The sequence below is a fragment of the Microtus oregoni genome, unplaced genomic scaffold (assembly GCF_018167655.1).
Source record: "Microtus oregoni isolate MIOR12 unplaced genomic scaffold, Mior012 000136F_ref0000326, whole genome shotgun sequence".
In the NCBI taxonomy this organism is placed as follows: Eukaryota; Metazoa; Chordata; class Mammalia; order Rodentia; family Cricetidae; genus Microtus; species Microtus oregoni.
In genome coordinates, this window is record NW_024544786.1 from 864,831 (window position 1) to 877,615 (window position 12,785).

At 42.5% G+C, this 12,785-nt stretch overlaps 2 protein-coding genes across 3 annotated transcripts in view; both read left to right on the forward strand.

Moving 5' to 3' along the window:
- LOC121444664 (phosphorylase b kinase regulatory subunit alpha, skeletal muscle isoform) overlaps positions 1-12,785 on the forward strand; it is a 150,776-nt gene that overhangs the window by 51,150 nt on the left and 86,841 nt on the right. For both annotated transcript variants that reach the window (XM_041646569.1, XM_041646570.1), the window contains exons 11-12: positions 4,737-4,832; positions 5,542-5,649. In XM_041646569.1, coding sequence (XP_041502503.1) covers positions 4,737-4,832; positions 5,542-5,649 — 204 coding nt within the window. The remainder of the gene's footprint in view (positions 1-4,736; positions 4,833-5,541; positions 5,650-12,785) is intronic.
- On the forward strand, positions 11,480-12,358 carry LOC121444663 (60S ribosomal protein L6). Its single transcript, XM_041646568.1, has one exon. The coding sequence runs from the start codon at positions 11,480-11,482 to the stop codon at positions 12,356-12,358; it is 879 nt and encodes a 292-aa protein (XP_041502502.1).

A 12,785-nucleotide genomic window follows, 5' to 3' on the forward strand; every position in this document is an offset into this window, starting at 1 on the left:
TCCAGTTCCAGAGGCTCCAAAGCTACCTTCTAAGCCTTATGGGTAACAGGTACCCATGTTGTTCACATACATATATGCAGGTGAAATACTCAGTACATAAAATAAAAAATAATCTTTTCAAAAAATATTCAAAAATTTCTTTGAAAGTTCACAATAAAGATATGCTGTAAATTCAAAAGCCAGTTAGTTCCATTATAATGAGATAGCATCCCTTTGAAAATATCACCATGAAATGTATAGTCAAGAAATTTAAAATCTATAGAATAGAAAAATGGGGTGAGGAGCACAGTACTAAAACTGTATGTATGGCTTAGTATAGTGCTGCACACCTTTAATCCCAGAACTGTGGAGAAAGAAGCAGGAGGATTTCTGTGAGTTGATGTAGCACGACTAATAAAAACCCAGAGACACATATTGGGGTTCAAGCTGAAGATCAGAAAAGCAAAGTGGCCAGCCACTGACTCTTACCTCTACCTCAGACAGAAATAGGTAATCCTGCCTCCACAAATCCTCAGACTGTGTCTGAGAGCTGTCTCCTCCCGTCTTATATTCCTCTCTAGAGATGGGATTAAAGGTGTGCACCACCACTGCCCGGCCTCTATGGCTAACTAGTGTGGCTTCTGCGATTAAAGGTGTGTGCCATAACTGTCTGGCCTCTGTGGCTAACTAGTGTGACTGCTGAGATTGAAGGTGTGTGCCACCACTCCCTGGCCTGTATGGCAGACTCCTATGGCTGCTTTGCACTCTGATCTTCAGGCAAGCTTTATTTATTAAAACACAAATAATACACCAATAGTTTGAGTAGCCTGCACTACACAGTGAGTTCTAGGCCAGCCAAGACTATATAGTAAGACCATGTCTCAATCATAAGTAAATGTATGTTTGTACATAACAAAATGATAGAAAGCTAGTCGGAAAAAAATAAAAACAGTGGCACAGTTTCCAACATGTTAAATGGTCAAATATATAAGTGCTACAATAGGTCTGATAGTTAAACCTTGAAAAGAGCCTGAATTTTGCTTGTAGAAGTGTTTGACCTTCTTCGTGCCAGTTCGCCTGGTTGGTACTTTTGCCCACTAGCCTGTATGTAAGAGGAAGAAAACAAAAGAAAAATAAAATAAATGATAGAAATCAGAGGAGAAAAACAACAAAATACAGAGGAAACGTTAGAATGGGCTGAGAGGAATGGGGGCAGTTAAAACAAGAGGAAGGCACCCATTTTGCAACCAGAGCAGCTGTTAGGTGCTCATAGCTTAGAAGTTAGGATGTGCTTAAAGAAAGGTCATATAGGAGAGAGAGCACAAGCAAGGAACTCAGGACCGCTAGGGGTGCACCCACACACTGAGACAATGGGGATGTTCTATCGGGAACTCACCAAGACCAGCTGGCCTGGATCTGAAAAAGCCTGGGATAAAACCGGACTCGCTGAACATAACGGACAATGAGGACTACTGAGAACTCAAGAACAATGGCAATGGGTTTTTGATCCTACTGCATGTACTGGCTTTGGGGAAGCCTAGGCAGTTTGGATGCTCACCTTACTAAACCTGGATGGAGGTGGGCGGTCCTTGGACTTCCCACAGGGCAGGGAACCCTGATTGCTCTTTGGGCTGACGAGGGAGGGGGACTTGATTGGGGGAGGGGGAGAGAAATGGGAGGCGGTGGCGGGGAAGAGACAGAAATCTTTAATAAATAAATAAATAAATAAATAAATAAACAATAAAGTAAAAAAAGAAAGGTCATATACACTGTGGAACACTTCAACAACAGATGTAGACTCATTTGGTTCCTTGGCCTTGTTCGGTAAGTACATGTCTGTGTAGTTTTAAATAGTTTAGTTCAGCACAGTTGTGTTCTCAGGAAGAAATTGCACATAAGCAAACATCAAATTCATGTTATACTCTGTAGACTGCAAAAACAGTCCTGCACACAGATAAGCACTGGAGAAGCCAAGAAAAGTTAAGCACACATCTCATCTCTCCAAAGAGGGAAGATATTTGACTGTTCTCCCAGAATGCTGGGGGAAAATATAGTTTGCAGCCTGGTAATCATTCGCTATCTGTTTAGCCAGCCTCCACCCATATCACCCAGAATATTATGTTTATCCCAGATTCTTTCCCCTGACACCTTGAGCATTACTTCTAAACCATAAAACTCATCATTTGTACCTTATAATAGCCTAAATAACTTCTATGTTTTCTTAGGGCCAGGCATTGTATTTACCTCAGTCATTCTTCTTACGCCCTTATCTTGACCATTGTTTTCTAAGTCAACAAGAACCCATCTTACACATGAAGCTGTATGTACTTTGTAAAAAGTTTCAATGCAGACATGTCTTAAACTTTGTTGTACTCATGGGGCTGAGTTAATTGTTATTAGAATACTTTTTTCCCTAAATTGTGTTATGCTTAAATATAGCAAAAATAAATGAGCTGATGTCAGACTCTAGAATTCCTGGCCCAGCATCGGTTACCAAAATCCATGTGATCCAAGTTTCAGTCTTATCTCACCCTGATCATTTTCCCCGACCTGCTGTAAGCCTGCAGGAACCCCTCCACAATACTTAAATTGTACCCTAATTTATTAAACACATTTTAAAACTTTGTGAATTTTAACAATATCCTAATTATACCACAAAGCAGCTGGGATGAAGCTATTATGTTAAAGAACTATGTATTCCCCCATAAATTATGGTTTTGTTGTGGTTTTTTTTTTTTTTACTTCTTATGATCCCAAGGCCTTGTACACGCTAGGCCCACTGAGCTGCATCCTGACTCTTTCCCTTTTTATAGTTTATGAATTACTGTGTTTCAGCAAATCGTTAAGTAAATAACATAAACCTAACCACAATAGCAGCCAAACCCAGAGAGGAGTGATGACAAGGGTAATTAATGGGAAAGTGTATACGAGCAAAGTACAATGATAGACATGTATGAAAATGTCATAATAAAATCCATTATTTTATATACTAACTAAAAGCAATTAATAAAAACATAGATTTAAAAGCCTATTCAAAGGGCTGGAGAGATTTCTCAGTGGTTAAAAACATTTGCAACTTTTACAGAAGACCAAAGTTAGATCCCAGCATCCATATCAGACAGTTCACAACCACCTGTAACTCCAGTTCCAGGAGGTGCTAATCCCTCTTCTGCAGGCACATGCGTGCATGTGCACGTGCACACACACACACACACACACACACACACACACACACACACCGATGTATACACACATAAATAAAAATAAACTTAAATAAAATAAAAGCCAAGTCAAGGACTAGAGAGATGGTTCAATGATTAAGAGCACATAATGTTCTTCCAGAAAATCCAAGTTTGATTCTTTACATTCTTGTCATGTGGCTCACAAATTCTTGTAGAGTTATAGCTCCAGCTTCAGGAGATCTGACACATCTGGCTTTCAAGGGTACCAGCACACATGATCATATACCCCCACACTGACACATATGCATACATATAATTTTTAAAAATAAAACTTTTTTGTCAGTCATAGCGGCACACACCTTTAATCCCAACACTTGGGAGGCAGAAGCAGATCACTTAGGCCCTTGAAGACAGACTGAGTCAGAGTAAACTACACTAAATCAGGTATTTGCTTAATAAACTACAAGTTCAGAACCTCTTAGAACTTAATCCCTGAAGTAATAAGGGCGGCGGCGGGGCTGCGTCCCCAACACCCCAGCTGCCTGCCCGGCTAGCTTATGCCCCAAAATAATTACACGGACACTGTATTCTTTTAAACACTGCTTGGCCCATTCTCTTCTAGGCTAATTCTCACATATTAATTTAGCCCATTTCTAATCATCTGTGTGTAGCACCCCAAGGTGCGCTTACCGGGAAGATTCTAGCCTATGTCCATCCTGGGTCGGAGCTTCATCCCGGGAGCGGGGCATGGCGTCTCTCTCAGGCGTCTGCTCCTGAGAGGAAAGCGGTCGAGTCTCTGAGCTCACTTCCTCTTCCTCCCAGCATTTTGTTCTGTTTACTCCTCCCACCTATCCTCTAACCAATAAAATGGGCCAGGGCAGTGCCTTTATTAGCCAATGACCTTCCTCCATCAAATCCCCATGTTAAAGGGCTTCAATTACACATCCCTACTAGAATGAAACAAAAATTAAATGTGTTAAAGTATACAAAAATTCATGTGATATTTGATCTTTAGAAAACATGTAATAAACCTGCATTAGTTAGGGTTTCTACTGCTGTGACAAAACACCATGACCAAAAGGCAGTTTGGGGAGAAAAGGGCTTATTTGACTTATGTATCCTGAATCACAATCCATTAAGGGAAGCTAAGGTGGCAGGCACTCAAACAGGACAGGAACCAGGAGGCAGGAGCAGAGGCCATGGAGAGGGGCTGCATACTGCCTTGCTCCCCATGGCTTGCTCAGTCTGCTTTCTTATTCAACCTGGGACCACCAGCCCATGGTTGGCTTCACCCACAATGGGCTGGGCTTTTTCCTATCAATCACTAGTTAAGAAAACGGTCTCCAGGCTTGCCTGCAGTCAGTTCTTATGGAGGCATTTTCTCAGTCATGGCTCTGTCCTCTCAGAGGATTATAGTTTGTGTCAACTTGACACAGTACCATTGCCCCTTTCCTCTCCCTTATACTTGGTTAAATAAGCTCTTTTGTAGTAGTGCTTTCTTTGGCTGTGTCTTTCTGCTATGTTTCCGCGGAAAGTCTCTAAAAGTTTGGTTTTTTTCTTTCTTTTATTCTGCAGGTCCAAGAATATAGAGAGGCTCTTGATGCAGTTCTCATCAAGGGCAAAAATGGAGTCCCACTTCTTCCAGAGCTGTACAGTGTTCCCCCTGACAAGGCAAGTTGGATAGCACTGGCTCATTGACAGGAGAGGAACCGTATTTCTGGGATGCTGAGTCAATAGTTGTTTGAGTCAAATAGCTTTGTGATTTTTGTATCCGGTGATCTTAATATTCTAACAATTTGGTTTTCAGATTATGACAACAAATAGGCGATTTAATTTCTTCAGAAATAAATTAAAGCAGTCTCAATTATTTGACTACTTTACAGTAAGATATGAATGAAAGCAAATCTCAGTTCTGAGAATAATGTACAGATCAGTACATGGAACCAGACTGATGTCCTTTGCCAGCTCTCAGGACTTGGTTTCCTTTGAAGCCAGTAATCAGGGACTGTTGGAGTAGATGAGGCTTAGAAAAATTAAGCAAGTATTGTTTTTGTTTACCATTGTCAAGGAGAATTAGACATGGTAGAGACACAGTTTTTCCTTCTGGTGGGGGTTTGGAGAGTAAGTTCCTAGTGGTATCAGCAGTGTCACCTGAGAATTAAGAATATGTTTTAGCCACCCCCAACACACCGATACAGTCTGCATTTGCACAAGATCCTTGGGAGATTTGGTCACACATCATAGCTTGAGCACTGCCCTACTTAACTGTTCAATCCATTGCCTATAAACTATAAATCCTAATCCAAACTGTCTTTTATCATCTAGTATCTTAAGCTTTCTATTATTGCCTCTCATTTGACCTCTTTATCGCTTCATTTAGGTTGATGAAGAATATCAAAATCCTCACACTGTGGATCGAGTCCCCATGGGAAAATTGCCTCACATGTGGGGTCAGTCTCTATACATTTTAGGAAGCTTGATGGCAGAGGTAAGACTTCAAAGCTATCCCACCTTTTATTTATTTATTTGCCCTAGTCACCATATGATCAGATTTGCAATGAACTCACCAAATTCAAATGCTATCTTCTTCCTTTTGTACTTTGATTTAATTATAACTTTTCTTCCAAATCTTCAGCATGGGGGTTATGGCCAGTGCCTGACAAAAATCTCTTGCTCCCTGGCAGCCATGTCCACCCTGCTGCCCACAGTTCCCTATTCTGGCATTGCACTTGGTGTTGTTCAGGAATAAAGTTGTGCATCTTTCCCTTTCAAAACTCCCCTCAGTGCCTTGCCTGGTGACTAATGAATGCACTTATGCTTAATGGTTATTGGTAATGGATTAAATGTCAACCTTTGCAAGCAACGTGAGGCTTCGTTCCTCAACTGAATTAGCTGATTACTTTAGGAACTTTGTTTTTTTTATTTTTTTTTTTATTTTTTTGCTTTTATTTTTTTTAATTTATTTATTTATTAAGGATTTCTGCCTCCTCCCCGCCACCGCCTCCCATTTCCCTCCCCCTCCCCCGACCAATTCCCCCTCCCCCGACCAATTCCCCCTCCCTCATCTGCTCAAAGAGCAATCAGGGTTCCCTGCCCTGTGGGAAGCCCAAGGACCGCCCACCTCTTTCCAGGTCTAGTAAGGTGAGCATCCAAATTGCCTAGGCTCCCCCAAAGCCAGTACGTGCAGTAGGATCAAAAACCCACTGCGATTGTTCTTGAGTTCTCAGTAGTCCTCATTGTCCGCTATGTTCAGCGAGTCCGGTTTTATCCCAGGCTTTTTCAGACCCAGGCCAGCTGGCCTTGGTGAGTTCCCGATAGAACATCCCCATTGTCTCAGTGTGTGGGTGCACCCCTCGCGGTCCTGAGTTCCTTGCTCGTGCTCCCTCTCCTTCTGCTCCTGATTTGGACCTTGAGATTTCTGTCCGGTGCGCCAATGTGGGTCTCTGTCTCCTTTCATCGCCTGATGAAGGTTAATATTCAGGAGGATGCCTATGTGTTTGTCTTTGGATTCACCTTCATATTTGGCTTCTCTAGGAACATGAATTATAAGCTCAATGTCCTTTATTTATGGCTAGAAACCAAATATGAGTGAGTACATCCCATGTTCCTCTTTTTGGGTCTGGCTTACCTCACTCAGGATAGTGTTTTCTATTTCCGTCCATTTGCATGCAAAGTTCAAGAAGTCCTTGTTTTTTACTGCTGAGTAATACTCTAATATGTATATATTCCATACTTTCTTCATCCATTCTTCCATTGAAGGGTATCTAGGTTGTTTCCAGGTTCTGGCTATTACAAACAATGCTGCTATGAACATAGTTGAGCATATACTTTTGTTGTATGATAGGGCCTGTCTTGGGTATATTCCCAAGAGTGGTATTACTGGCTCCAGGGGTAGGTTGATCCCGAATTTCCTGAGAAACCGCCACACTGCTTTCCAGAGTGGTTGCATAAGTTTGCATTCCCACCAGCAATGGGTGAGTGTACCCCTTTCTCCACAACCTCTCCAGCAAAGGCTATCATTGGTGTTTTTTATTTTAGCCATTCTGACAGGTGTAAGATGGTATCTTAAAGTTGTCTTGATTTGCATTTCCCTGATCGCTAAGGAAGTTGAGCATGACCTTAAGTGTCTTTTGGCCATTTGAAGTTCTTCTGTTGAGAATTCTCTGTTCAGCTCAGTGCCCCATTTTATAATTGGGTTGATTAGCCTTTTACGGTCTAGTTTCTTGAGTTCTTTATATATTTTGGAGATCAGACCTTTGCCAGTTGCGGGGTTGGTGAAGATCTTCTCCCAGTCAGTGGGTTGCCTTTTTGTCTTAGTGACAGTGTCCTTTGCTTTACAGAAGCTTCTCAGTCTCAGGAGGTCCCATTTATTCAATAATGCCCTTAGTGTCTGTGCTGCTGGGGTTATACGTAGGAAGTGGTCTCCTGTGCCCATGTGGTGTAGAGTACTTCCCACTTTCTCTTCTATCAGGTTCAGTGTGTTCGGACTGATATTGAGGTCTTTAATCCATTTGGACTTGAGTTTTGTGCATGGTGATAGATATGGATCTATTTTCATTCTTCTACAGATTGACATCCAGTTTTGCCAGCACAATTTGTTGAAGATGCTCTCTTTTTTCCATTGTATACTTTTAGCTCCTTTATCGAAAATCAGGTGTTCATAGGTTTGTGGGTTAAAGTCAGGGTCTTCTATTCGATTCCATTGGTCGACTTCTCTGTTTTTATGCCAATACCAAGCTGTTTTCAATACTGTAGCTTTGTAATAGAGTTTGAAGTCAGGGATGGTAATGCCTCCAGACAATCCTTTATTGTATAAGATTGTTTTGGCTATCCTGGGTTTTTTGTTTTTCCATATAAAGTTGATTATTGTCTTCTCCAGATCTGTGAACAATTTTGATGGGATTTTGATGGGGATTGCATTGAATCTATAGATTGCTTTTGGCAAAATTGCCATTTTTACTATGTTGATCCTCCCAATCCAAGAGCGAGGGAGGTCCTTCCATTTTCTGGTGTCCTCTTCAATTTCTTTCTTCAAAGACTTATAGTTCTTGTCAAATAGATCTTTCACTTCCTTGGTCAGAGTTTCCCCAATATATTTTATGCTATTTGTGGCTATCGTGAAAGGTGATGCTTCTCTGATTTCCCTCTCTGCTTCTCTCAGGAAGGCAACTGAGTTTTTGGAGTTGATCTTGTATCCTGTACTGTGGGCACTTTGGCTAGTGCTTGATAATAACAGTGTGCTCTTTCTGTTTTATTAATATTTCTGTTTTTACTTTTTGGTAAGGAGCTCTCTAAATGTTCTTTATACCACATTCTGTTAAGATGGCTCTTAACAGAGTTAATGAGGCACAATTTTGTATTCAGTTTCTTTGGGGGCATTTCGAGCCTACATAGAAAAAAATTCTTCTAAAAAAATTTTCCAGTACTTCCTGAAAATCCTATTTCCTACATTATAGGTTATTTTTTTTTTTTTAAAAAAAAGGACACAGTCTTGCTATGTAACAGTAGCTGGCATTGAACTTTCCCCATAGATCAAGCTGGCCTTGAACTTGCAAGGAACCTTCTGTGTTTGTTTCCTGAGTTCTGGGATTACAGGTGTGTGTTATCACACCTAGCATGGTTGTTTTGATATTATAGGCCCAGGTTTCTGGAAAACCTTGTTTGGAACTTACCTGGAATTTCTAAGTATGATTTTCCCCTGCTTATATGGCCGTTTATTTTCTGCAGCTGTATTCTTGGTTTTGTTTTCTGTGCCTGTGGCTGTTTGTAGTAATATGAGCAGTGGGGCTGCATTCCCAGCACCCCGGCCGCCTGCTCGGCTAGTTTATGCCCGAAATAACAACACACAAACTGTATTCATTTAAGCACTGCTTGGCCCATTAGCTCTAGCCCTTACTGGCTAATTCTGATATCCCAGTCAACCCATTTCTAATAAACTGTAGCACTGGTTTTACCAGGAATATTCAGCATGTCTGACCTGGCGGCTTCATCGCATGCATCTGCCCAGGAGCCAGGAGCATGGTGTCTCTCTCTGAGGCGTCTGCTCCCGAGAGGAGAGCTGTGGAATCTGAGCTCACTTCCTGTTCCTCCCAGCGTTCTGTTCTGTTTACTCCTCCCACCTATCTTCTAACCAATAAAATGGGCCAAGGCAGTTCCTTTATTAGCCAATGACCTTCCTCCATCAGTTGTTTGATAATCTGACCTGCCCAGCAGGTCCTAAATTATTCCAGGGTCTGAAGAGGCACTATCTGAAAGACATGGGGGGCGGGGGGAGAAACGGACGCCAAGCAGTATTCTTTGTCAAGGCATTCGTTTATTGAAGCAAGTTTCATGTCTTAAATACTCCTCAGAAAGGAGCTCGGGCAGGGGGAACTGAGGAAAGGGGGAAGGGAAGGAGGGGCTCCGTAGCTAGGCAACTAAGTGGGGCAGTTTGGCAACTAAGTGGGGCAGTTTGGAAGCTAAGCAGGGCAGTTGCAAGGTCAGTGGCTAGAACACCTGCTGTTAGTGATAAGCAGCAAGCCTTGAAGACACTTTGTGGTGCTTTCCAGAGCTTGAGTCTCCACAGTCAGCACGTAATGTTTCGGCTAACTTTAAGTTTTCTGTCTCAAGATTTTTACTTGAAGGCCCTGTGAGATGTGAGAAAGGAGAAGCCTGAAATGGCTCCTGACAATAATCTTTATTGACATGAGCTTGGAGCTAGCACTAATGAGCATAATGCTTTAAAGCAATCGTCCTAGCAGCATTCTCATCCAACAATAAATTAAATTGAGCAAAATCAGGAAGGATTCGGTATTATTAAAGAAAAATGGGTGAGTTCATCTTATTTCACAACATATGGGAACTAAGTAAAAAGATTTCTGCTAGCCAAAAAGCACAGCAAATACAGGGACAAATAAGCAAACAATGTTTATTATAATTTTTAGTTTAATTTATTTTGAGAATTTCATGCATGAGAGTTCTATTTATATTATCTTCACCTATTGCTTCCTTCCACACACACAGCTGCCTGGTCCATTTAGTGTTGTTTGTACATGTATTTATTTAGGACTGACCACTTGGGCCAGTCAGGGTCTCATTCCTGGCGAAAACTGATTCTCCCTGTCTCAGCATCCATTAATTGTCTTTAGCTCTTTGTCTAGGTCTTCTGAGATTTTCCCCCACTTGTGTTAGTATGTCTACTGATAGTATCATTGTGCTGGTCTTGTTTAGGTGACCATGTTTAAAATTTCATGGGTGAAGCTTCCCTGGCACATACAGAAAGTGCAATGCATCACAGCAGATGTTCTGGTTCTCTGGCTCTTAAAATCCTTCCATTCGCTTTTCTGTTACGTTCCCTGAACCTTAGATGTCGGGGCATTGTAGATGTATTGATAGGGGTTGGGTACCTCAAAGGCAGTTGTTTTCTGCATTTTAACCAATTGTGGTATTCTTTATCAGTCTCTGCTGCAAAAAGCTTCTTTGATGAGGGGTGATAGCTACACGTACCTGTGAATATAAGGATCGGCATTTAGAATTCAGTTAGGAATTACACTAGTTCAGAAAGTGGTAGTAATAAGTTCTCCTCTAAGTTTCCATACCTCAACAGCCAAGGGTTACCAGTACCAGGCATGAGTTTCTTTTTTAAAAAATTTTTATTATTATTGTTATTATTACAAATTTTCACCTCCTCCCATTTCCCTCTCCCTCCCCCTCCCCCTCCCACTCCCCCATCCTCTCCAGTCCAAAGAGCAGTCAGGGTTCCCTGCCCTGTGGGAAGTCCAAAGTCCTCCCCCCTCCATCCAGGTCTAGGAAGGTGAGCATCCAAACAGACTAGGTTCTGACACAGCCAGTACATGCAGTAGAATCAAAACCCAGTGCTTGGCTTCTCAGTCAGCCCTCCTTGTCAGCCATGTTCAGAGAGTACGGTATGATCACATGCTCCATCAGTCCCAGTCCAACTGGCCTTGGTGAGCTCCCATTAGATCAGTCCCACCGTCTCCGTGGGTGGATGCACCCCTTGCGGTCCTGACTTCCTTGCTCATGTTCTACTTCCTTCTGCTCCTTATTTGGACCTTGGGAGCTCAGTCCAGTGCTCCAATGTGGGTCTCTGTCTCTATTTGTATCCATCGCCCAATGAAGGTTCTATGGTGATATGCAAAATATTCATCAGTGTGGCTATAGGATAGGGCCAGTTCAGGTGCCCTCTCCTCAGCTGCTCAAGGAACAACCCGGGGACATCTTGGACACCTAGGAACTGCTCTAGAGCCCAGTCTCTTGCCAACCCTAAAATGATTCCCTTAATTAAGATATATACTGCCGTCTCTTTCCCATCTTGCAAGATGGCGGGTGAAAAAGGCGAGAAACCTGATACAAAAGAGAAGAAACCTGCAGCCAAGAAGGCTGGCGGTGATGCCCCTGCCGCTGGTGCAGCCAAAAAGGGTAACCCTAAGGCTAAAAAGCTCAAGAAGGGGAAGCCCCATTGCAGCCGAAATCCAGTCCTTGTTAGAGGAATTGGCAGGTACTCCCGATCTGCTATGTATTCCAGGAAGGCCGTGTACAAAAGGAAATACACAGCTGCAAAAACCAAGGTTGAAAAGAAGAAAAAGGAAAAGGTCCTTGCTACTGTCACAAAACCAGTTGGTGGTGACAAGAATGGTGGTACCCGGGTGGTTAAGCTTCGAAAAATGCCCAGGTATTATCCTACTGAAGATGTGCCTCGGAAGCTGCTGAGCCATGGCAAAAAGCCCTTCAGTCAGCACGTGAGACGCCTGCGTGCCAGCATCACTCCTGGGACTGTCCTCATCATCCTTACCGGGCGCCACAGGGGCAAGAGAGTGGTTTTCCTGAAGCAACTGGGCAGTGGTTTACTGCTTGTGACAGGACCTCTTGCCCTCAACAGAGTTCCTTTGAGAAGAACACATCAGAAGTTTGTCATCGCCACCTCTACAAAAGTTGATATCAGCACAGTTAAAATTCCCAAACACCTGACTGATGCTTACTTCAAGAAAAAGCAGCTGTGTAAGCCCAGGCATCAGGAGGGCGAGATCTTTGACACAGAGAAGGAGAAATATGAGATTACAGAGCAGCGCAAGGCTGATCAGAAAGCGGTGAACTCGCAGATTCTGCCAAAGATCAAAGCTGCTCCTCAGCTACAGGGCTACCTGCGCTCTCAGTTCTGTCTGAACAACGGGATGTATCCTCACAAACTTGTTTTCTAAATTGCTGACAACCTAATTAAACAACTTTATGTGTCAAAAAAAAAGATATATACTGTCCTGTTCCCATATCCACTCTTCCTCCATCCCAACCGTCCCATTCCCCCAAGCTCTCTCCATCCTCCCCTTCTCCCTTCTCTCTCCCCATCTCCCCTTACCCCCACACCAAACCACCCCCAAGGTCTCAATTTTTGCCTGGCAATCTTGTCTACTTCTAATATCCAGGAGGATAACTACATGTTTTTCTTTGGGTTCAACTTCCTATTTAGCTTCTCTGGGATCATGAATTATAGGCTCAATGTGCTTTATTTATGGCTAGAATCCACTAATGAGTGAGTACATACCATGTTCATCTTTTTGGGTCTGGGTTACCTCACTCAGGATACTGTTTTCTATTTCCATCCATTTGCATACAAAATTCAAGATGTCA

Bases quoted from the DNA above. Each gene is read 5' to 3' on its own strand.
- LOC121444663 (XM_041646568.1), top strand. From the start codon at position 11,480: ATGGCGGGTGAAAAAGGCGAGAAACCTGATACAAAAGAGAAGAAACCT.